We start from the raw sequence: 24099 nt of genomic DNA, 5'->3' as shown, positions 1-24099 counted from the left end.
TTCTACAATGGAGAAGATCTAGGGTTTTCCTCTTTGAACTAAAAGAAGGGTTTTAAGGTGGTTTTTCTTATGTATTTAGAAGAGGGGATGAATAGTTTTAGGTATATAGAGGGGTATATATAGGGCTAGATCACCCTAAACCCTAAGGATACAATGAGAGTCCACTTTTGTATACCTTATAGTCCATAATGGATTGTATTGACAGCACATCAACATGTCATAGAATTGAGATAATATTGACAGCAAATCAACAAGTAATTGAATTGAGATATTATTAACAGCAAATAATTGTATGTGTAATAAAAATGATTTTTGTTACCAAAACTGGGTTGATATTTTGGCAAGCTGGCTAGGATATTAATTCAATATTCATCCATTGCATTTAGACTATTGTAATTTTTGTACATCAACCTAATACCCCCTCTGTTTTTAAATACTTGCTTCATTTCTCTTAGACACGTATGTCGATGGTAATATTTGATCAATAATATCTTTAATTATCAATAAGTATAAATTCTAACAATTGAAAATTAATAATCTATTCATTGAGACGATTCCAACAAGTACCCACAAGATTATATATTTTATGTATAAATCACAAACATTAATCAAAGTAGGACAAATTAATAGTGCAAAAAATAAAAATGGAGCAAGTATTTAAAAACGGAAGAAGTATCTTTTATTTTCAACTTAAAATTATGTCCCCTAAGCTATTTGGCCACCTTAAAAAAAAATACATTAACTAAAAGAAAATAATTGGGGGATAGTAATGCCATGAATTTGAGGGACTAATATGTGCCTTAACAAAAATTTCTAAGGCACTTTAAATGTAATAGATACTCCTTCCGTTAATAAAAACTTGCTCCATTTCTACTTTTTGCACTATTTATTTGTCCTACTTTGATAAATATTTGTGATTTATACATAAGAAAATATATAATTTTGTGGGTATTTGTTGGAATCGTCTCAATGAATAGATTATTAATTTTCAATTGTTAGAATTTATACTTATTGATAATTAAAGATATTATTGATCAGATATTACCATCGGTATACGTATACAAGAGAAATGGGGCAATTATATAATAACAAAGGGAGTATTCATTAGTAGATGATTTTAGCATCGATTTTAATTAATAATCTTACAAAATGTACTTTGAGTATGCATAAAAGAGAGGACAAAACCTTGAACATTGCTTATGTTTTTGGTGTCCATAGAATCACATAGGCGGGTAATAAGAGTTGATTTCAGGATCTTCTAAAATAATCAAAATGAAACTCTAACCACTTTAGCTATTCCTCACTCTTAAAACCTTTAATGAACATTGCATAAATTAAGAATTATTTTGTACTAAAAAGTTTTTGAATCACAGAAGTTTAAAGCTTGGACTTTCAATTTACTAACTAACAAAAACAAATACAAGAGGAGCACAAATAGAATTAATGTTGCATTGATAATACATTAAGAAACATTCATGAATTTGAAAAAATGCTTATCAAACATGAACAAATAAATCATTAAACGTCGAACAATGAAAATCTGCACCTAAACTTCACAATTTTATCACATCGACGGCTTAACACGATTACTTGGTAATGGCATAGACGGCATAGATGATTCCGGGGAGGTAGCCAAAAAATGTCAATATTAGGCAAATCCAGAACTCTACCTGCAAGCCAATTACACGAGTTTTACCTTAGTTCGTTACATATATTGTGTTTATTAGTAACGAAAATTGATTAGAAAATCAATGAAGATTATGCAAAATTAGACAATTTAACTATTTAAGGATTCAGAAGACCAGTTCAAGTTAGCTACTAACATAACCTTTATTGACTCATGCATGAGTAACATATAGTACGGAGTACTAAGTATTTAAAATTAGAAATAAAATATCCTAGATCGTGAGATTCCTAACCACCAATAATAATAATAATAATAATAATAATAATAATAATACATTAAAATATACTGCATTAGATAATGCATATTGAATAATTCAAGACAATTTAGATTGCAATTCAAAGATTTCAAGATTTGCAATTCAGAGTATTGTAAATCAAAAATCACAATTATTATTATCAAATCACACCAAAAATCACTTTTTTTACTTTGTGTAATTCTTCCATCCAAATGTTATTATATATAGTATTATGTAAACTCGTATTATGACAACTAAATTCTAAAGATCGATGGATGTGAATAAGTTAGTCATAAGAGGATGATAAATACCTTAAACTTGATATTGAGGTTGCACATTTGGATCCTAATATTCCTAAACACTTATTAAAACTACGCATATCGATATCAAATTTTAGAAATTAGTGTAAATCAAAATTTTCTTTCAAATGCAACATTCTCAAAATTATTATCATCAGATGATTATAATTCTTCCTAACACATGCCAATAAATCTAAAAAAAAAAGAAAACCTTTTAATAAGGTGGGTGCAATGTTAGCATGCAAAACTATATAATTATAATTAAAGCATGCAAAAAATACAGTTACAAAAGATATATTGACAATGGAATTCGAAAAACTAAAATAAACATGTACGTACTTCAAACTATATAACCTAACATTTATTTCATCCGAGATTTATCATCTCAATGATATTATTATGTGAACTGATATCGTGACAACTAAATTAAGAAGATCGTAATAAAATGGATATGTTCATAGGAGATATGATACTTACCCTACATCCAAACTTGAGAAAAACACCAAGAGGGGGTAGAATTATTGCAAGAAGTATATCAATACAAGTTGCTGTTGAGTCTGACATTTTTATTATTTTCCGAGATTTTTGGTGTGATAAACACAATTACACAAAGCAAGAAGAGAGAAAATAGTAGGGTTGCTAGATATGATGGCAACTTAGATATGGTTTTAGGGTGTTTATATAACCTGCACACACTCATACATGCATTTCCCAAAACAAAAATCAATTTTTTTTTTTATTTTTATTAATTAGTTAGGGTGTGAAAGGAGCTTAACAACTCCATATATTGTTTTTGGATGCTAACATAACATGATAACAACTCATACATGCATTTTTTCTTTTTTTTTTTCATCTATTAATGTTGACGAATGGATATTATATAATTTTATGATGTAGGGCACGTGAGTAAGAAAATGTAAACGGTAAAATTACATCTATATGTGTTGTGGAAACTGTAATTGTCATTTATATAAAAGGAAATGATCACATCTTTTCTTTTTTTTTTAAAAAAAAAAAAATGATCACATCTTTAATATACAATTACCAAAACTTAACATTATCGTCACATTTAATGATAATCAAGGTAAAAAATGAGGGAGCCTAGGTTAATCTATGATATTAACTAATTAAGTATAGGTAGGTCAAGGAGAAAGAATTCAATTATACAAAGACTCACTAATAAGTAATAACACTCCCTCTACTACACTTATGCCCTAAATTGATTTTCAAGTTCATTTATAAATCATGTTACATACCTATTTAGTTATGTACACTTCAAAATATGGAACAACTAATTCCAGACAGAAGAAATAAAGACTTCAACAATAAAAACACCCAAGGTTGAGGTGAGGAATATATCAAACCTAAAGCTAGTATGAAGTAACACAAGCAAAATAAAGCAATTAGACAGGTAATAACATGTGTATAAGTAAGTATTATGGCCTGAATATAAAGCAAAAGCTTACATGTTTTGTCTGTGTAGGAGAATAGGTTCTCTCATGTGTTCTAGTCTTCCAGATCTGACGCAACCGTAATCGGTGTATTATCCTCTAAGTACAGTTTCTAATTTCTTAATTAACACCACTAATTATTATTTAACCACGTGAATTAACAACTTATTCAGAATTTATAGCCGACCATTTTGTTCAATTAACTTTAGGGTTTTATGGGACTTATTGTATCTTGTATCGTGGTATCATAAATGAAATTAGATTTAAAATCAAAAATATAAATATTTTTTTTAGTGCCATTAAAGTGGACTTTGTTGATTTTGTAAAATAGAAAATTGTTTACCTATGATAAAAATTTAGAAGACCATTTTAGGAGATATTCTTGTATATTTGTGTTAATTCAAAGAAGTTTTTCATATAGGCTACTTTGTGGCTTTGTGTATCACATACTATAAATTTCTCTAATTTTGAAAGTACACTTAAAATGAATACATAAATCCTATAGAATGTGAAAATTAACTACGTTTTGCATTATATACTAGCATTTTTTTAAAATGATTGTTTGCATCATATCATATACTTGTATAAACTTCATCCCTGCATAGGCTACCTTCGATGATTTTATCGGTTAGTCATTTCCATTTTCATAGAAGCTGCCCAAAAGGGGGAGCGGTTAGATCATTCGTATGATTTTAGTTTTGGGAGCAAGGAACTTACAGATAAATAAATAATGTAAACAATTAAACATGATTTGATCTCATCTCTTCTGCATCCACAACTTTAGCCCTTTAATTTTACATGTAAATTTTGTTTTTTATAGGTTAAATGTGTATCAAGTAGATTTTTTTACCAAATCTGCCTATAATGTGAGTGAGCTAAAGAATTACTTTTACAACGACGTCAAATATTAATTTTTTTTTTTTTTTTAAAGGAAAGAAACAAGAAGTTAGGCTATCAAATATTTAAAATATGCATATAGGTTCCATGCATTTTGACCCTAGATTGATTACAACAACCAAATAATAATATGATACAAGTACCATGTATGGTGAATAAGAAATTAAGAGCCTGAATCTCTTGATGAAATTTTTATATACTACCTCCGTTACAGGTTATGTGCAACGATTAGATATTTTCCTTCTCTGCTCTATGTCAAATCGTTACACATATCCTATAACGGAGGTAGTAGGAAGAATCGGTGAAAAGATACAAACTTATAAAATTCAATGGCGGTGCTAAGTAAATAAGTAATTCTTCATTGTGAATGAAGACACTCAATTTTTATAAACAATTACGTGATTTTGCGTTTATTTGTTGACTTTTTCTCGCAACAAAACAAAACCATGAAATTATTCTAGGAAGATTTGTACGACTACATAGTACAAGCAGCTAAGCAACTTAATCACGAATTAATATAAAATTAATTTTATAAACTCACGCTAATCAAATAGGACCAAAGAAACCTCACATGTTGATGCTTGCATAGTTGCATCATTCTCAGCGATCACGACAATTTTCAATTGAGAAATAAGCTACATCAATAATAATCTAATTACAATCGATTGTATCTTTTGCATGATGGAATCTAAGAATAACTTTAACCATATGCTTGTACATTATGGCAAATCGGCAAACCTTAATTATACGAAGAAGATCCTTCAAATCCTATCTTATTTTTAAATTAGGATTTTTTTGACAATTACCACCTACAATTATTGTCATTTTAGCAATTACCACCAACAATTTTTTTTTTCTTCTTAAATTTTACCACCAACTATTTTTTAAAATCTCAAAACCTTCCACCTATATTGTACTCATTCCCCTATATTGTACTCCTCTCAAAATCGAGGAAAAATTACCTTCTCACCCTTTTTCCCTCACTTTCTTCCTTTCTCATTCGGTTTCTCATTTCCCTATATTGTACTCCTCTCAAAATCGAGAAAAAACTTCAAATTAAATTATATATTCATGTAAATTATTTCACGAATTGAAGTGTTATCCCAATTTTGAGAGGAATACAATACATGGGAATGAAAAATCGAGTGAGAAAAAAAGAGAAAAAAAAGGTAGTTAGTGGGCCCCACATGACATCACATTTGAATTGAAAGTCAAGTAGGTGGGAAATTTTAATGTTTTGAAAAATAGGTGGTGGTAAAATTCAAAAAAAAAAAAAAAAAAAACTGTAGGTGTTAATTACTAAAAACAGCAACAATTTAAGGTGGTAATTGTTAAATTTTCCTTTAAATTATATACTATATAAAGTATTCCATTTACTTTTATGTTTTTCAACGTATAAAGTTATACTCTTTACTGTATGTAGTATATACCGAATGAGTTCATAATCACCCCAAGGAAAAGGTATTTTCCGAGTTTACATTAAGTTCCTTTGATTATGTCTATGACAAAAAATAATTAGTTATATTGGTATCGGTAAATGGTAAATAGTCCAAGTTAAAGATTGAGAGTTCAACCACCAAGTTCAACTGCTTTGTTTATCGCGAAAGAAACGACCATTAATCAATCTTCCACATGAGCATATTGGATTTGTAACATTAAAAATATGGAACATATTGAAGTTTTTTTTTTTTTTTTTAAAAAAAAAAACGTTTTTTTCTTCTTCCTTTCCTTCATCCACTGCAGGTATTGCTTAATCAATTTGCCAGATATTAAAATGCATGAACATTACAGATAATCCCCTTTTCGATTTACTCGAACGTTAATCGTTGCAATTCCAGTCGAGTACTATGCAGTAGGAATACATAACCTTATAAGGCATAAGTTTTCTTCTACATATCCACACCTATGTTTGACAATGTCCTAGCATATGCTTCCAGCAAATCATGTCACCTAAGAGAGATGCCAGCAATTGTTTTCAGTATATAGCAGACCAGCACCATAGGTAACATATGAAGAAAACAATGGTTTTTATCAACCAAAAAAATTATTAAGACGTACCTACTCAACGAGCCATTTTATCTTCTCTTGCTTCGAGTGCTTCTACTTCCTCATTTGAGAGGATGTCAACAATTGCTTCATACACATCCCAATCTTTTCTTTTCCTGAAGTTTACAACCAATAAATTTCAAACTGTAAACCTTATTTTACACTCAAAACAGTTGATTTATTTTCAAACTGCAACCAGTTTAAGTAATTAAAAACCCTGATACACAACTGCTAAAGGTGTTATCAATGAGCGAATTACATGCAGCTTAACACAGTATAAGGAAATCACTCTTTCTGTCCCATATCAATCTATACAATGAGAAGTTGCATTAAGGTGAAGGAGAACGAAAAGGTAAAGGAATTGCTTATAAACGAAAATGTATATGGGACATTCAAAAAAAACAAATACATATAGATACTGTGACGGTATACTAATGCCAGAACCCAGAATTGTCAGTGGAAATATAACAGATCAACGAGTCTCAGTTGAGTACGTAAATGATACCATGCATCAATAGCCTTCCATCCAGATTACAGTGCATTAAAGACAACACCATGCATCTCAAGTTTTTTACCCACACCTATCCAGTACATTTAAGCACACAGCATAGCTCGAATAGATCAACTCAATTTGAGAATACACACAACACATGCACCAGCAGACGAAGTTGACAACATATGAGCATTGTTAAGAAACGGCCTAATGAACAGAGCGAATTCTACAATTGCCTCACACCATATGTCAATAGAATGGTGTCAATTATCAACATACCATTTTAGTCTAGAGGTGGAAACTAATCAGGCAGCTGACATGTGACTGAACTAACATGCTACTCTTACATACAGTTTAGGGCAAACTCCGATTTTAAGAAAAAAAAGGAAATTAAGGATATTTATAGTAACAAAACAAAAGAATTCTCATATCATGCCAGAAAAGGGAAAAAAAAAAAAAAAAAAAAAACCTAAATCTAAACTCTTACCGAATGACACTTGATTTGCTGCCAAACAACTTAGCCAAATCCACTGCAGTCACGCCAGCTTTGCTGAAAAGGGACATGTCAATTATAAAACTAAAGTTCACTAAATTGGGACATGGACTGCTATCTCGTTGATATACATACATTAACATACCTAACAGGCATGTACTCAATTCCACGACGACCCTTCTTGCTTACTCTAATCTCCTTAGCCGAGGTTACATTTTGGACTGCAATCTGCAAGCCATGATTGACACACACAGCAGCTAAATGATATAAATTCTTCTCTATTACATGGATACGTATCAGTGTATCACAAATTAACATGTTTAGAGATTTCAGATATTGTCAGAACCTCATAAAGTTGCTCCCTGATGGCAAAAGCAATAGCAGGCTGCGAAAAGAAACAATCAGTGGTTCACGTTAAGGCATGGGGTTACTCAGAACATGATTACATACAAGCAGAACAAGAAAAAATACCAATACATGATATCTCACAAATTAGCAAGCTTTTAAACACCATTTAATAATTTTCATTATTTAATTCACTGATATCAGGTAACATGAGGGTCATAAGTACATTGGATAGAGCCAATGAGTAAGAAGAATCGTCCTTCTCCAAGTGCCAAGTGGAAATTGAATAATGTTGGCTAGTTATTAAATGTTCAACACATAAAAGCAAGGTTTTACATTGATTTGATTTTTCCAATTACCACCATGTAATAAGGTCACATTACCAAAGTCTTCAAGTTCACTAGTAGTCTATTTCTTAAGAACCATCGTGTGCCACTCTTTCACTGCCACTTCCTGGTCAGGAGTCGGTCCCACAGGTGGCCGATTTTGTATTGTTACTCAGTTATTGCTCCATCTTGAAATTTTTTAATTTGCCACATCCATAACACAATTAATGTTCTTATTTAATTTATAAGCTATATCATTAATAATACTTCTATGTGCTGATTTTAGATGTTCTCTCTATCTGTAAGTTTATTGTACCTTAGCTTTTACATATCACGAAATTACTAGCATAATAAAAAGTCTTGAGCTTTTACATATCACGAAATTACTAACATAATAAAAAGGCTTGATATAAATTCCAAGCTTTGATCTGTATCTATATACATCAACATGCTTGCATTACATGACATCAACGCAGATAACATAGAAATTTCAGTGAGCACTATAAAGTTGGAGCATGGAGGTAGAACAAGCAAAGTGACGGTTCAACAATTCATGGGACCAATGCTTAGATGTAGAACAAGTGAATATACTTAGTTAACAGTTTGAAATTGGCCATGGCTTCACTTCTTGCCCAGGAATTCTATATATGTGCTTAGAACCCAAGGGAATTGTGCATGCATGTCTGACATCTATCAGGTTCATGCTTGATGTTCAAGCAAGGTAGCTAAGATTTGGGCAAGATAAAGGAATACTTCTTAGACTTTTCTAATCATGGTAAAATGGCAGGAGCCAGAGACAGGATCCTGGAGGAAGATTTTCAGGCATTGCATTATTATCTGGGAGTTCACGGATAGGAATGCATCAGCATGTAAGTTCCTTAGGAAACTACAGATAGTCAAGTCAGAGAAATATTTTAAAATTTTCATTAAAAAAAAAAAAAGGATGTTAGTTATTTGCTTACTCCAACTTCAGGATCTTCAATACCCATGTCAGCACAGAAGATCTTTGCAAAGTCCTCGGGATCACTCTCCATATTGTTCAAATCCTGCAAATGACAGTGTACCTTATTCATATGAGGTTTAAGACAGAATTAAAACCAGCCAGAAACTCTCATATAAATGATATAATCTAACCCATAAAAACTGGTCTCTGATAAGAGTCTGATTTACTCGAAGATCTAGCTGCAAAAGGGTAACAGACAATCACATCAACAAGAAGATTAGATATTGCATCCAATTTTATAGAAACTACCACAAGAAAATCAATCATCAAACCTTAATGGGGACAATCTTCTCACCAACAATCATATCTTGGCCTTCATATGACCGAAATTCGGTCAGTTGTGACTGCAATCACCAAATGCCAGCAAATAATAACAATAAAGTTAAGTGCTTTTAGTTCAAAATTATATTATACATTTCCTGCAGAATTTGCATTCTGCCAACAAGCTGCAAGTCATTTTACAAGAGTGTTGAGGTTTTAGTCATACAAACTATACAAGTTTGAATAGGAAACGCACATTTCCACAGGTAGTAGAAAAATAGGAACGTAATATTTCCGTGGGGACATAAAAAAGAACAAGGGTTGCTGTAGGTTAGCAACATCTAGAAAAAATCTTTTGTATCCATGAGCATGAAACTAGATGATATTTTTGCGGGGCAAATGGGCAATTCCTACTCAACAACATCCAGCACTTCCTTGACTAGAGTGTAGAGATAAGTATTCAAGGGTTGCTAAGTCGTCACCCAGGAGCAGTGACCACATTGCCAGGGTGTGGTGACAAATAAGCATGGGTTTGGCACTACACCTCTTAGAACCAAGTATGATAATATGCAAGGGTTGCAAGGTCGACATACAGTGATGGTGCGCCACATTGCCCAAGTGTGATGACAAATGAGCAAGGGCTTTTAGGATCTAAAAGAGTTCGAGGAAGAACTTTTGACATAAAATACAAATAGGATCTTGGCACATTGAATCCCTTACCAGAAAGTCAGTAGAGTTAGTGGAGGTGATGAAGAGAAGAAATATTAACGAGTCAAAGTAACTACGCCTTAGCATTATAAATTATGATATGTAGCACAGAGTTGGCATTATTATCTGGATCAACTACTTCCTTTAGTTTTGTTCTATTCAGTGCGTTCTCTACCTCCACTTTTGAAAAAGTCGTGTTAAATAAGTTTGTTAACCTTCAATAAGAACTTATTCAACAAGATTTGGAAGGCAAATTTGATCCTACGAGGAGAAAAAGCACCTTGGTACCAATTTATTAGAACAAACACGATATACAGGATTGCTCCAACTACAAAGGGATAAAGCTCAAGTCGCGCCATGAAATTGCATGAGAGTGATAGATCGTTGATTAAGAAGAAGTTTGAGTATTTTGGAGAGCCAGTTTGGGTTTATGCCAGGGAGTTCAACCATGGAACAGTTCATTTGATATGGCTAAAGATGGAATATTACACCGTGAAAAATAAGGATTTGCATATGATTTTCATTGATATGGAGAAAGCTTATGACAAGGCATCAAAGAAGTTCTTTGGTGGGCAATAGCCAAGAAAGGTATTTCTAAATCTATATCAACTTAATAAATGTTAGGACCTGTGGTAGAGTAACAAAGGATTCCCCAACTAGTTAGGTATGATTGAATTCCATCACGGGCCAGCATTATATACTTTTCTCTTTGCAACAATTTGGATGAAATAGCAAAGTTCGTCCATCAATTTTACTAGTGGAAAACTAAAGTTAGGGTAAATGTTTGTTAAAATCTCACAGTTTCAAATTGAGTAGGAATTAAACATAGTACACGAAACGTCGATTTAACACAGCGAGGGAATCAAGTGGATAATTAATAACTTCGGACAGTAAGAGTTGTCCAATAGCAAGTTTTTGAAGTACTTTGGAGCGATTTTACTGTAGAATGGAGAAATAAAGGATTTAATCCAAGTGCACCAAGTGGAGAGCTGCAATCGAGATATTGTGACAAGAGCATACCCCTAGTGTAAAAGGGGAAATGCTACAGGAGACTATTAGGACAGTGCTATATGGATCTGATTCCAGGAAGGACAAAGATGAGAGTAGCAGAGATGGGAATCTTGAGATGGATCTGTGGTAACACCGAAAGGGATAGAATTAGAAATGAAGATATTAAAAAAAATGTTGGAATTGCAGACATTGAATGCAACACAAGTAAGAATTGATTACATTGGTTTAGGGATGTGAAACAAAGAAATGAAGAAAAAAAATGTTCTGGTAAGGTTGCAGAAAGTTGGGATCATGAGAGTCTTAGAAGAGGTCTAAAAAACCTAAGATAAATTGGATAGAAGGAACTAATAATGATATGATGAAATTGAAATTAGAGGAGAAAATAGCAGTTGAGAGAAGGGAATGGAAGGAGAGGATCATGGTTGAGGATCACTTGTTCCTTAGACAACCCCATCATTGGGATTAAAATCTTGATGTTGTTCTTAATATTTACCAAATCTCATGTGACTTTTCTTCACTGAAGCACACAATAAATGCAACATATATGAACTTTAAACAAAAGTATAGCGGGAGAATACAATAGGATGTCAACACTAATAAAAAAAAAGGGGCTTGATCCCCCTATTTAGTCACTTACCATCAGATACACTAGCATCAATTAGAAGTAAGCAGGTCTACATTTACCAAAGTTTTAAACAAAAAGAATAACCCCTCCATCCAGATTTATGTTCACATAGCTCCATATCTCTAAAAATCCATTTTTGCTAACAGGTATATCTTAAATTCCAGCTGGTACAGTGGTGCTTACCTTCATCAACTCAGTATCCTATACATTAAAAAAGTGATTAAGGAAAAAGATTTTACCCTAATTGGAATCCATTTTTGTCTAGATATTATCCCAGCAGAGTGCTTTACTGCTACGTTGAACCACCATCTAGCAATTTTCATCCCACCTCTTACTTTAGCAATGCCACCCACTCACTAAGCTCATAGCCTTGGTAAGAAAACTGACAACTTTCATTGCTTCCTAAATCATGAAATAGTGAATTCCTCCCTATGTTTATTACAAAAGTAGTTATAATGTATGGTATTCTTAATCATGGCCTAATATGCTTTGTACTACGACACAAGACACTTTATAATTGTTTCATAGAGAAGAAAAAAATGTACGAAATGATCAGAGGAATGATTATGAAAAGGGCCCCAAGGAATAAATTAAGAAGTAGGGAATAGATAAAAGTGATTTGTAATATAGCATGATGCGTCATCTTATTAGTTCTTGTTTAAGTTCTGTTTTGGATATCAAAAAGAAAGAGAAAAGACTTTTAAAAGGGTGCATGCATTTAGTAAACCTCCACTCACTTGAATTGACTGAGCAATCTGAGTTATAAATCCAGTTGGGAGCTTCAAGTCCTTTACGGTCTTTTTTGCAAACACTGCCACTTCTGAATCAGGATCTGCAAGTCAAATCAGCAAGTGGAGGTGAACAGTACTTTGGAAAACACTTCCAGCATTAAAAACAGAGAAGTCTAGCAATAAAAATAGCAAGAATATTGTCAAACTAATCTTAAAGCTACAGATGTAGTAACCCATATTTTGAGATTTCACTAATTATTTCATTATCTTAGGTAACCATTTCTACTAATTAATTATTTTACCAAAGGGTATTTTAGTAAGTTTACTTTTGAAAAGATACTTTGGCGCAAATATAATAAATTTTAAAGTATCAATTTTCGGATTTTGATTAAATAATTAACTTAATATTACTCCATATCATTATATTACTCCATAACTCACATTCCATTTTGTTTTGTCTTTGCCCTACTCATCGTTATTATGAGTAAGTAGGGGATGACGACTCGACGTAATCTAATTGCTTCATTGGGGACAAAAGGCGATATTCCCCTAGCCTAGATTTCATGTTTGTAAATTCTAGTATGAGTACTCTTTTGGATATGTTTTGGAATATTATCATTATCTGCGTTGCACGGACTCGGCCCACCACCCAGCCATACCGGAGTCGACACGACGCGACCCCGGTGCGGACACGGAAGTCGGACTCCTGGGAGAGAAAGTGGACTCGCCTAATTTTGAACAAACATAATTAGGCGGAGTTTTCCCAAGGGTCGGACCTGGATTCCTCCATAAGGGCTGCCATTTTTTTGTGTTTATTTGTATTTTGTTTGTGTAGGATGAAGAAGAAGATGAAGCGTCTTTTTTGTACAGTAAGAAGATGAAGGACAAAGGAAGAAGATGAAGCATCTTTTTTAGATTAAATTTTAGCTTTTTTTTTTTTGTGTTTATTTGTTGTGTACAGTAAGTTATCCAAGTCCAAAACAGCTATAAAGCTTTGATAAAGTGGAAAACAGTAAATGCCCATTTAATTATTTTCATTTATTTTATAATTTTTTTTTTTTTTACCCTAGATGCCTTACTAGTTACTAGGTGTTACAGTAGAATAAAGTAACACATTTTCCTACAATTCTACTACGTGTGAAGAACCCTACAATTCTATCTTTTTTTTTTAATTTTTTTTATTTTCTGAGGGAACCCTACAATTCTATCTAATAATATTATAATTTTGACAATTGTATTTATTGAAGTGTAATCTTTAATTCTTTATTAATATTTTCCTTTTTATTCTCAAATATTTTCCTTTTATTTTCAACATGCTAGTCTGTACATACTCCATATCTTTTAAATTGTGTAGTTGAAAAGTCATTTTGTTTATTAGTTTCCTTTTCCTCAAAAAAAAAAGTACTCCTAGGAATTTAGTACTACCTATTTAAGATTAGATATTTATATATTTATCATTTAAAATAATAAAAAAAAAAACTTGGATATTTAAATTAGAAATCATCATATTTAATCCTTGGCTACATATTTAAGAGTTAAGATTTTTTTTCTTTTTTGAAACCATTTAAGACTTAGGATTCGAGACAAAGTACCTGTTTTTTTTTTTTTTTACAGTCGATACAAAGTACCTAAATTTGATATCATATTATTTTATTTTTTTTTAGAAAAAAGATAATATAATAATTAAAATCTTGTACAATGTAATTAAGATTTAGATACAACGTATGTATAACTTCCATCCAAAAAAAAAAAAAAAAATTCAAATTTAGAAATGATAACATTTTAATTTATTTTTTTTACTAGAGAAATCATAACATTGTATAATTTTTTACCACACATTTAATATTAGACATAAACAATACAAAATATATACTACATAAATTAGAAATCATAGTGTACTTTTTCTTTAAAAAAAATAGAAATGATAAGAATTTTTTATACTAGAGAAATCATAACATTACAAAATCTAGTACTACATATAATAGATACAAAGTATGTACGACATAAATTAAAAATCATGGTATAAATGACAATTTTTTTTTCAAAAGAAATCCTAACATTTCAAAATCTTTTACCACTACGTAAATTAGAATAATCATAGTATTTTTATTTTTTTTTTACAAAAATTACACTACATTGCTATGTCGCGGAAAAACTTAGGGGAAAAAACTTTATATTAGAGGGATGTTAATGATAAATATACTTTCTATGTTGCAAAATTTAGGGGGGGGGGGGGGGGAACCTTTAAATTTGTAACAATGAGCATCAAAAAATTTAATTATTATATATATATATATACATATATATACTACATATACATATATATATGTATATATATATATACATATATGTACATATACATATATGTACATATACATATACATATACATGTACATATACATATACATATACATGTACATATACATATATATATATATATATATATATATATATATATATATATATATATATATATATATATATATATATATATATATATATATATATATATATATATATAAAAGATCTTTTGAAATATTGATAGGTCAACCATTAATTTAAATCCGATAAAATTATAAATAAATTAAAAATGATTAAGAGTAATTTGTATACATATTAAATTTCTTTTCCTAAAAAAAATACATATTATATTTGTTAGAAAAATATATATATTCTTTGCAAAAAAAATGTTATATATACATTAAAATGATTAAGAGAAACAACATTATATTATATTATATTTTCTTCTTTGAAAAAAATGTTAATTCTTTGCGACCTTCAATAATTATTTTTAACTATTATAAAATTCTAAAGGATTATTAAAAATAAAACCAAAAACAAAAAAAAAAAAAAAAAAAAACAAAACCCTTCATTTTCACTCAAATGTACGTTTAATGTTATATTGTTATATATGTAGGGTCAAATCAATTTTTAATAAATCCTTCTTATTTTTACTCATTCAAGTGTACGTTCGTTGTAAAAAATTTTTAAAAAAACACTAATTTTTAATTAATATAACACTCGAATTATTAAGATTAATTGTATAATATTCACTCCAACATAGATTATGATAACTTTTGTAAACCTAAATAATCCTAATCACCCTAAATCCTAAACCCTAACCCTAATCCCTAACCCTAAACCCTAAACCTAATCCCAAACCCTAAACCCTAAACCGTTACATAGGCTATGATCATTATAATTCATCATAAACTAAGCTAAGCTAACTAATATCATTAGATCATAACTATTAAACTTAACGTTACGTAGGTTATGATCATTTTGTAAAGATCATTGATCCTCGATCTATAATAATGCAATATAAGACTACTAATATCATTTTATCATAAACTTATTTAAAGTTACTTATTCAAACTATGATCATGCCATATAACATATAAGGTTAACTAGTATCATTAGATCATAAGTTTTATTAAACTTAACGTTACGTAGGTTATGATCATTTTGTAAAGATCATTGATCCTCGATCTATAATAATGCAATATAAGACTACTAATATCATTTTATCATAAACTTATTTAAAGTTACTTATTCAAACTATGATCATGCCATATAACATATAAGGTTGACTAATATCATTAGATCATAAGTTTTATTAAACTTTCCGTTACGTAGGGTATGATCATTTTGTAAAGATCATTGATCCTCGATCTATGATTATGCAATATAAGACTACTAATATCAATTTATCAAATTTGATATTACATTTTTAAAATTTATCAATTTATCATAAACTTGATCAAATTTAAAATTACATTATTTTTTTTGAAACAATTTTAAATTACTTATTCAATCTATGATCATGCCATATACATATCATTTTATCATAACTTAATCAAATTTTTAAAAAGTTGTACTACATACTAGATAGGAGTACTATACAATTATACATAAAAAGATATGTCCTACACGTATATCAAGTAGGAGAAGTTTATCCTCCCAAAGCACTATCATTATCATCCATCTACTACTCCCATTAAAATTATTCATTCCCTAAACAATCACATTCAAGCTTCCTCTGCTCCCAAAATATGGCGATTACAATTCTCTTAGCTTTAGTCTCCCCAGCTATCAAGTACTCATACTATTTAAACGACATCCATGGATCTCCAAATTCTCACACCTCGACTAAAATTTTCTCCAATTGTATCATCATCCCTCAGTATCAATGTCCTCACCAAACTCCTCCACGCCTAACCCCCAAAGAAATTCAGCACCAAAAAGGCCTAGTCCTAACCAATTTTCATCATTCGATGACAAACCATTATGGAATCATGTAACTATTGTCGGAAACGCAACTAGTGGTGGTAATAGGAAATGGACCTGCAACTATTGCCTCAAATTAGTGACTGGTTCATACTCAAAAGTGAAAGCCCATCTCTTATGTTTGTCGGGTCAAGGTGTCGAAGGATGTAAGGGTATGTCCGATCAAGTTAAGGCACAATTGCAGCAAGAGCATGAAAAGGCAGAGAATTTGAAGAATAGAGAAGCGTATGAATCAAAGAGGAAATTGGATTATGTGACCCTCCCTCCGGGTACTGATTTTATCCGGCCGAAAAAGAAAAAAGGAACTGTGGAATTCTGTTTTAACGCTGCTGACAGAGATGAGTTAGATAAGGAATGTGCTCGGATGATTTATGCTTCCGCACTTCCATTTTCAATAGTCAGGAATCCTTACTTTCGCCAGTTTTGTCTTAAATTAGCGAACAGTAAGTGTGCTGGTTGGCTACCTCCACCGTACAATAGGCTGAGGCTCTCTTTACTTGAGCAAGAGGTAACACATGTTGATACTCTTAATCAGCCTTTCAGAGATTCTTGGAAGAAGAAGGGAGTATCATTATGCTCGGATGGGTGGACTGATCGGCAAAAGAGGCCTCTCATCAATGTCATGGCAGTGTCGGGTGGAGTATCAATGTTTCTCAAAGCTTTTGACACAAGTGGTAACATAAAAGATGCAGATTATGTTGCTAGTCTTTTTCAGAAGGTTATTGACAAGGAAGGTGCTCATAATGTGGTGCAGATTATCACTGATAACGCTGGGAATTTCAAAGCAGCAGGTGAAAAAATTGAAGCAAAATATCCTCACATTTTTTGGACGCCTTGTGTTGTGCATAGTATGAACTTAGCACTCAAAAGCATATGCGAGCCCACTGCCAATTCAAGTCAGTATGATGACTGTAAGTGGATCTCTTCCTTACTGTCAGATTGTGATGCCATTGTTATATTTGTTTTGAATCATCAGAAGGCCCTTATTATTTTTCAAAAATATTCAAAGCTTGCACTTCTTAAAGTAGCATAAACACGTTTTGCCTCACATGTTATCATGGCAGAACGTTTGTTTGAAACAAAAAATGCTCTTGAAAAAATGGTTTTAGATGTTGAATGGAAAACATTTAGGAAGACACAATTAGAAAGCAAGGCTCAACAGGTTAAGGAATGTGTGATTTCGGATAGATGGTGGGACAAAGTTGAATATTTTCTGAGTTTTACAGCCCCCATTAATAATATGTTGAGGAAAGCTGATCTTGATACTCCATGTTTGCATCTAATATATGACATGTGGGATACCATGATTGAAGAGGTTAGAGAGAAAATTTATGAGCAAGAAGGCTTAGATAGAATTACTGGAAAATCCTCTTTTTTTGATGTTATTCAAGGTGTTTTGGTATCAAGATGGAATAAAAGTAATACTCCCCTTCACTGTATGGCTCATTCATTAGTTCCGAAATATTATAGTGAGTCTTGGTTACAAGGAGGTAGTGCATTGGTTCCAAGGGTTGCACCTAATGTTGATCGAGAAGTATCTCAAAACAGAGATTTGTGTTTCAAAAAGATGTTCAAAAATTCTGATGATCTTAGAAAAGTTTATGTTGAATTTGGACAATTCTCTGGGACATTGGGCTTTTTCAGTGAACATCATGTAATGGAAGCTAGGGCTCATGAAGATCCTTTGAGTTGGTGGGCTAGTTATGGTTCATCAACTTTGCAAGCATTGGCTTTCAGATTACTATCACAACCTGCATCTTCCTCCTGCTGTGAAAGAAACTGGAGTTCTTTCTCTAATATTCATTCCATCGCCAGGAATAGGCTAACTTCAAAAAGAGTGGAAGCTCTTGTCTATGTCCATACCAATTTAAGAATGATGTCTAGGAAGAAAGAAGAGTACAAAAGAGGTCCATCTAGTTATTGGGATGTCGGTGAGTATTTCAGATTATATTTTAAATTACTCATAGTTTCAACAAATATTAATATATTTAATTTAGTTTTGGAATACTCATTTTTTTTTTCATTATTTTTTAGGTGGAGATTCACTATTTATTGATGATGAGTATGTTGAAGGTTTTGAGAATTTATTTCTTGAAGATACTGAAGATGGATTTTTTAATGATGAAGAGCAAGAGAACTAGAATCTAAGATGATGGACTTTTTGAAGATGATGAACTTTTTGAAGATGATGAATAAGTGGAGTTTTTGACGTTCTAGAGCTTTAGGCTATGATTCTGTTTTTTTTTTCTTTTCTTTTTTGTTTGGTTAAGTTCAAGTTTCATTAGACTATGATGTTTTATTTCTGTTTTTTTCCCTTCTTGTTTGCTCTAAAAAAGTGGAACTACAACTATATGTATTAAGATTTTCAATCAGTAATATAGTTAAAATTTCCATTATTCTGATTTTTAATATCAAAAATGTATGTTAATGCCTTGGTTAAAAAAATATTATTTTATCAAAAAAAAAAAAAATATATATATATATATGGATTATTAAACACCGTGTCCCCGAGTCCATATCCTAAATTTAGACTCTTTTAAAACGTGTCCCCGGATCCTTGATTTTAGAAATTTTCGAGTCTGACACTTGGACCCGTACCCGAGTCCGACACCCGTACCCGAATCTGTGCATCCTAGATCATTTTTACTAATAAATAAAAGTTAAGTAGTTTTTTTTTGTTCCGCAAAGAGTCTTTAATTTTGGAAAGCCTTACGTCACTTGGCGGTATTACCGGAAATTTCTCTCTGAAGCATATTTATAATTATTATTCTAACTTTTAAAAGAGAGGAATTTAGGGAGTTACAACAGATGTTCATGTCCTAGATTTAAATCCAACAACGAAACAATCTAGCACAATCAAAAATCTGATTCCATAAAAGGATCAAAGAACAAAAATTCATTGGTTCCTACTGCTGTCCCACCATGTTTAATAGAAATTAATGAATTATACCAATTTTAATACAGAGACGTACAGATTGCCTATACAGATTTAACAGATGAAATTTACAACTATGCCAATGTAATAAAATCAGAGAAAATACTTGACAGTCTCCTGTAAGTCAAAGCTGAGGCTACAAAATGTTAAATATAAAAAATAAATACGGAGTACATACTAGTAATAAATAAGAGGAAAAATTGACGAAAATAATCCCAACTTTGCCTCATTCAATCAAAATAATCCCAACTTTCAATTATTTTTTAATAATCCGAACTTTAATATCAATTCGCTTCCAATGGTCCCAACCGGTCAATTATTTTTTAAAGTTCGGATTATTAAAAAATAATCAAAAGTTAGGATTATTTTGAGCGAATGAGGCAACGTTGGCATTATTCTCGTCAATTTTTCCTAAATAAAAAGAAAATTAAATGGATAAAATGGAAATCTAGTAAACCTTAGCCTTTGCTTAAGTAGATATCATACTCTAAACCTCAAAAGGTTTCTGCTTTGCCAGCAATATGAAGAGAAGGAAATAAGATATAAGTCATTTAACAAACAGCTTGAACACTAGAGAGTAATTACTCCACTCAACCATCCAAGAAAACCAATGATAAGTTCCATTGGCGTAACAACTTAACAAGTAATAACAAAGCTGCACTTTTCAAATTCCCAGGAACACGTGCTTTAACATCATCATCATCATCAAATAATAATCAAAAGAGACAATCACTCACAAAAACTCGACATTATCTCCTTAACTTTCCGCTATGATCAAGGGTAACATAAGTGTGTGTTTATCTTCTCCTGCACATAGTGACACCTTCAGCTCTTGGCCACCAAAAATTTAGCACAGAAAAAGAAGAGTTGATTTCCCAACAAACTTTTTGGAGTGAAATGGGAAAAAACTAAGAGACTATACCCTTTCTACAGATATACTCTTAACTTGGGGCCTATATCCTAGCGGCTTGGTGCTTTTGATGCTATATCTCCTAAATTATTGTTATTAAGTAGAAATACTTGCAGGGGAATGATATAACCAGCAGAAGGCTCCTTTTTATATACAAAAACTATTTCCAGACTTCAAACACAATTCAGATCCTTTTTTGCCGAGTTTTGAACTTGGTTTTAAAAAGCGCGCCTCGGGAGCGCCTAGGCGCGCCTCGGGCCCAGGCTCTGGGAAATGGGCTTTAGCTAGTCGAGGCTCAGACACCTACGGAAGGCGCGCGCCTCGTGCGCCTCAAAGCGCCTTGGGTAAGGTGCGCCTTTTCGCCTCAAGGAAAATAATTAAGGTTTAAGTTATAACTTGAAGAATGGTGGACATTTTTTCAAATTCAGACTACCTTAGATTTGCATGTATCATTATTTAATTTACTATGAATCTTTTTAATTGGTATCAAGTACAATCAAAGTAAAATCTAATTTGAAATAAATATATAAATACATGCGCCTTGCATACAAAAGGCGCGCGCCTTCACCTTGCGCCTCGCGCCTAGGCTGCAAGGACCATTTGCGCCTTTTAAAACTAAGGTTTTGAAGGTCACACAATACTGGATTTGATTCAACAACCTTTACAACTATAATTTAACTTTTATACTGACCATTTGACATTTGCTGCTTATTACCTCAATTGCTGATCTCCCAATCTCTTCTTAATTATACTTCCCAAAACATTTCGTGGATTAATGCAACTTTTCTTGTCTCGGGATGCCTAGGCATCCACTGAAGGCTTGCCTCATTTGAACCTTAATTTTAACTTTAGGTGCACATAAAAACTGATGGAATTTGTAGTTCCCTTCTACAACACTCAACCAATATTGGAGCAAGCTCCATATGGCAATTCTCTACAAATTTGATAAGTGAGCAGACCTCAGTTAAATTAAATAAATAATGTTCAAAGGACTCACCATTATTAGCTCCCATGAACTACCTCTTGATATCAGTATCCACTTTGTCAAAAATTCTAAAGACCAAACAATTAAGTAGTGAATAGAACAATCTAATCCCCTAAAACACATATTCACTATTAAGAGTTAGGTAAATATAAAACATAAGCATTCTCCTTCCAGCCCGCCTTCCCACAAATAAGTTAATTAAAAGAAGAGAAGGAAAGGATCTAGCTACATATAAATATCTATATAAGAACTTTATGGCTGTCATCTCATGGTCAGAAGATGGAAGAAAAGAAGAAGCAATAGAAATAAGATGACAAGAGGGTCTAGATCAATTCAGCCATTAGTCGCTCATGATCACATAATTAACCATACTAGAAAAACAGATTTCAACAAAAGACATTGTGAATGTGCCCTTTCCTCCCCTCGAGAATAATGTTTTCTACATAATTATGTACTAGAACAATCGCATAGCCTAATACCTTTAGTAGGAACCTGGCAAAGTAGGAATTTTAATGCATGAAATTTATCACCCCTATGCTACCATAATAGCTGTACAAAAGATTATTTATTAGATTAATTGATCTGCTTCAAAACAAACGTACATAGCTTAGTACTTTAGTGGTATTATTTGATTTAAATCATAGAGATGAAAAGCTAAAACTTTTTAGACATTCTGAGTTTAATCCAGCTTTTGACTACTCCTAAATCCTAATAATGAGTGTAATCTTAAATCACTCTCTAGTAGCCATGTTTCTTATAATACTACTGCAAATTTTTCAAATATACTAAGATCTCCAAGAATCCAATCTTCATATATGAGCCAGGTATAAACATTGGCTGAGTTTACGAGGAATTCTCTATTTGCACCCTTCAGTCAAATTCTTCTAGGAATAGCAAAGTCTCTAAACCTGATCCTCATATCATAAACAACATAATAGTTGATAACATCACCGAAGGAACATTTTCTACCTAAGAATTACGTGGAGCATAAGCATTAGTCACCAGATCATTAAAAAGCTAATTCCATTCAAACCCCTTTAAAGAAATAAATTAAGCCCCTTTCATATGGTCATATGGACTTCAAACATAATGCTCCTAATACGCCACCTTCGATCAAATCCACGTAATTTCTGATTTAAATGGCACTATTGGAAACTCGCATTCAATTATCTCCTATAAGATCCTCAATTTACTTACTAAAGATTGCTACAAATCATTGTTTCTTCAACAAAGGAGAGGATATTCCAACACTTCAGTGTTATTACCCATTCTTTTCAAATTACCATCAAAACAAACCTCCTCGTCAAGGATCACTACCTAGCGAACTACTTAAATTATCCTTTTTCATTTAACCATCAAAAGATTTTAATTCTCTCACATAGCAATAAGAGAATGAGTATCCTTACTCTCTTTAGCACGAAATTTAAAGTCTTGTCATCCTCACCAATAAAAGAGGCTCATACTAGTAGCATTAATACCTTTCTAATTGCTTTCCTTGTCTTCTACATGTGACTTCCTGTACAAAAAACCTTGATCACAGCAATAACCCAACTCTTAATCATACCACTTAGTCATTTACACCCAACTGTCTCAAGTTTACTTATACAGTTCACCCAAACCGCAAAACTATCGTCTACTTGCCTAAAAGCCACCAATGGCCTTCTTATTTTCCAATTGCCAACAACAACAACCACCACCACCACCACCACCCCGCCGCCCCCCCCCCCCCCACCAAAAAAAAAAAAAAGTACATTGTAAAATTGACAGTCAAATTGAAAATATGGGAATTTCTTACAACATCAAATCAATGACAAAAATAACTAATTGGTACAGAACTATACAAAGGGGCAACAAAATTTGATTAAAACAATAAAATCAAAGAAAGAAAACCTGAAGGGTTCCAGCTAAAGGCATCTTTATATCGCTGACCATCAATTTCAATGTCCAATCGAATTGGAACTAGATTTTCTGCAGTTGGCCTGTAATCATAAAACAAAAGGGTCACAAAAACATCAAATTTTAGTTCCTGAAGCACAATCAAATTATCAAAGAAGATTATTATTTTTTTTTTCAAAATAAAAATAAAAAATATAATTATAAGGGTAAAATTGAAAGGAAATAATTGAGGGTTTACATTCTGAATTTAACTGGGTGGCGGTATGCTGGTGCTAGTTGGGATTTCATGCTTCTTCTCACAACTTTGTTTGCTGATGATATTGGCGCTTTTTTTTTTTTTTTTTTTTTTTTTTTGATATTTTTCTTTTGGATCCAAAAAAAAAAAAAGTATTTTGAGGAAGTGGTTTAGGGGTTAAGAGCCAAGGGTCCTAACTCCTAACAATAAATAAATTTTTTATGAAAAATATCTTTTTAA

At 31.9% G+C, this 24099-nt stretch overlaps 1 protein-coding gene across 1 annotated transcript; it reads right to left on the bottom strand.

Annotated features, from left to right (window-relative positions):
• Positions 1 to 6315: 6315 nt before the first annotated feature.
• LOC145581932 (chromatin structure-remodeling complex protein BSH-like) lies at positions 6316 to 24020 on the bottom strand. Its single transcript, XM_081638972.1, has 11 exons — positions 23863 to 24020; positions 23619 to 23707; positions 12618 to 12712; positions 9548 to 9619; positions 9407 to 9454; positions 9235 to 9318; positions 7948 to 7986; positions 7747 to 7829; positions 7596 to 7658; positions 6628 to 6731; positions 6316 to 6519 (listed from the first exon to the last, which is right to left on the bottom strand). The coding sequence occupies exons 1-10, from the start codon at positions 23910 to 23912 to the stop codon at positions 6632 to 6634; spliced, it is 723 nt and encodes a 240-aa protein (XP_081495098.1). The 5' UTR covers positions 23913 to 24020; the 3' UTR covers positions 6316 to 6519; positions 6628 to 6631.
• Between the last annotated feature and the right edge of the window lie 79 nt (positions 24021 to 24099).

The sequence above is a fragment of the Chenopodium album genome, chromosome 15, assembly GCF_948465745.1.
Source record: "Chenopodium album chromosome 15, dcCheAlbu1.1, whole genome shotgun sequence".
Classification (NCBI taxonomy): domain Eukaryota; kingdom Viridiplantae; phylum Streptophyta; class Magnoliopsida; order Caryophyllales; family Amaranthaceae; genus Chenopodium; species Chenopodium album.
The sequence above is the reverse complement of the archived record's forward strand: the minus strand, read 5'-3'. Positions and strand labels throughout refer to the sequence as shown.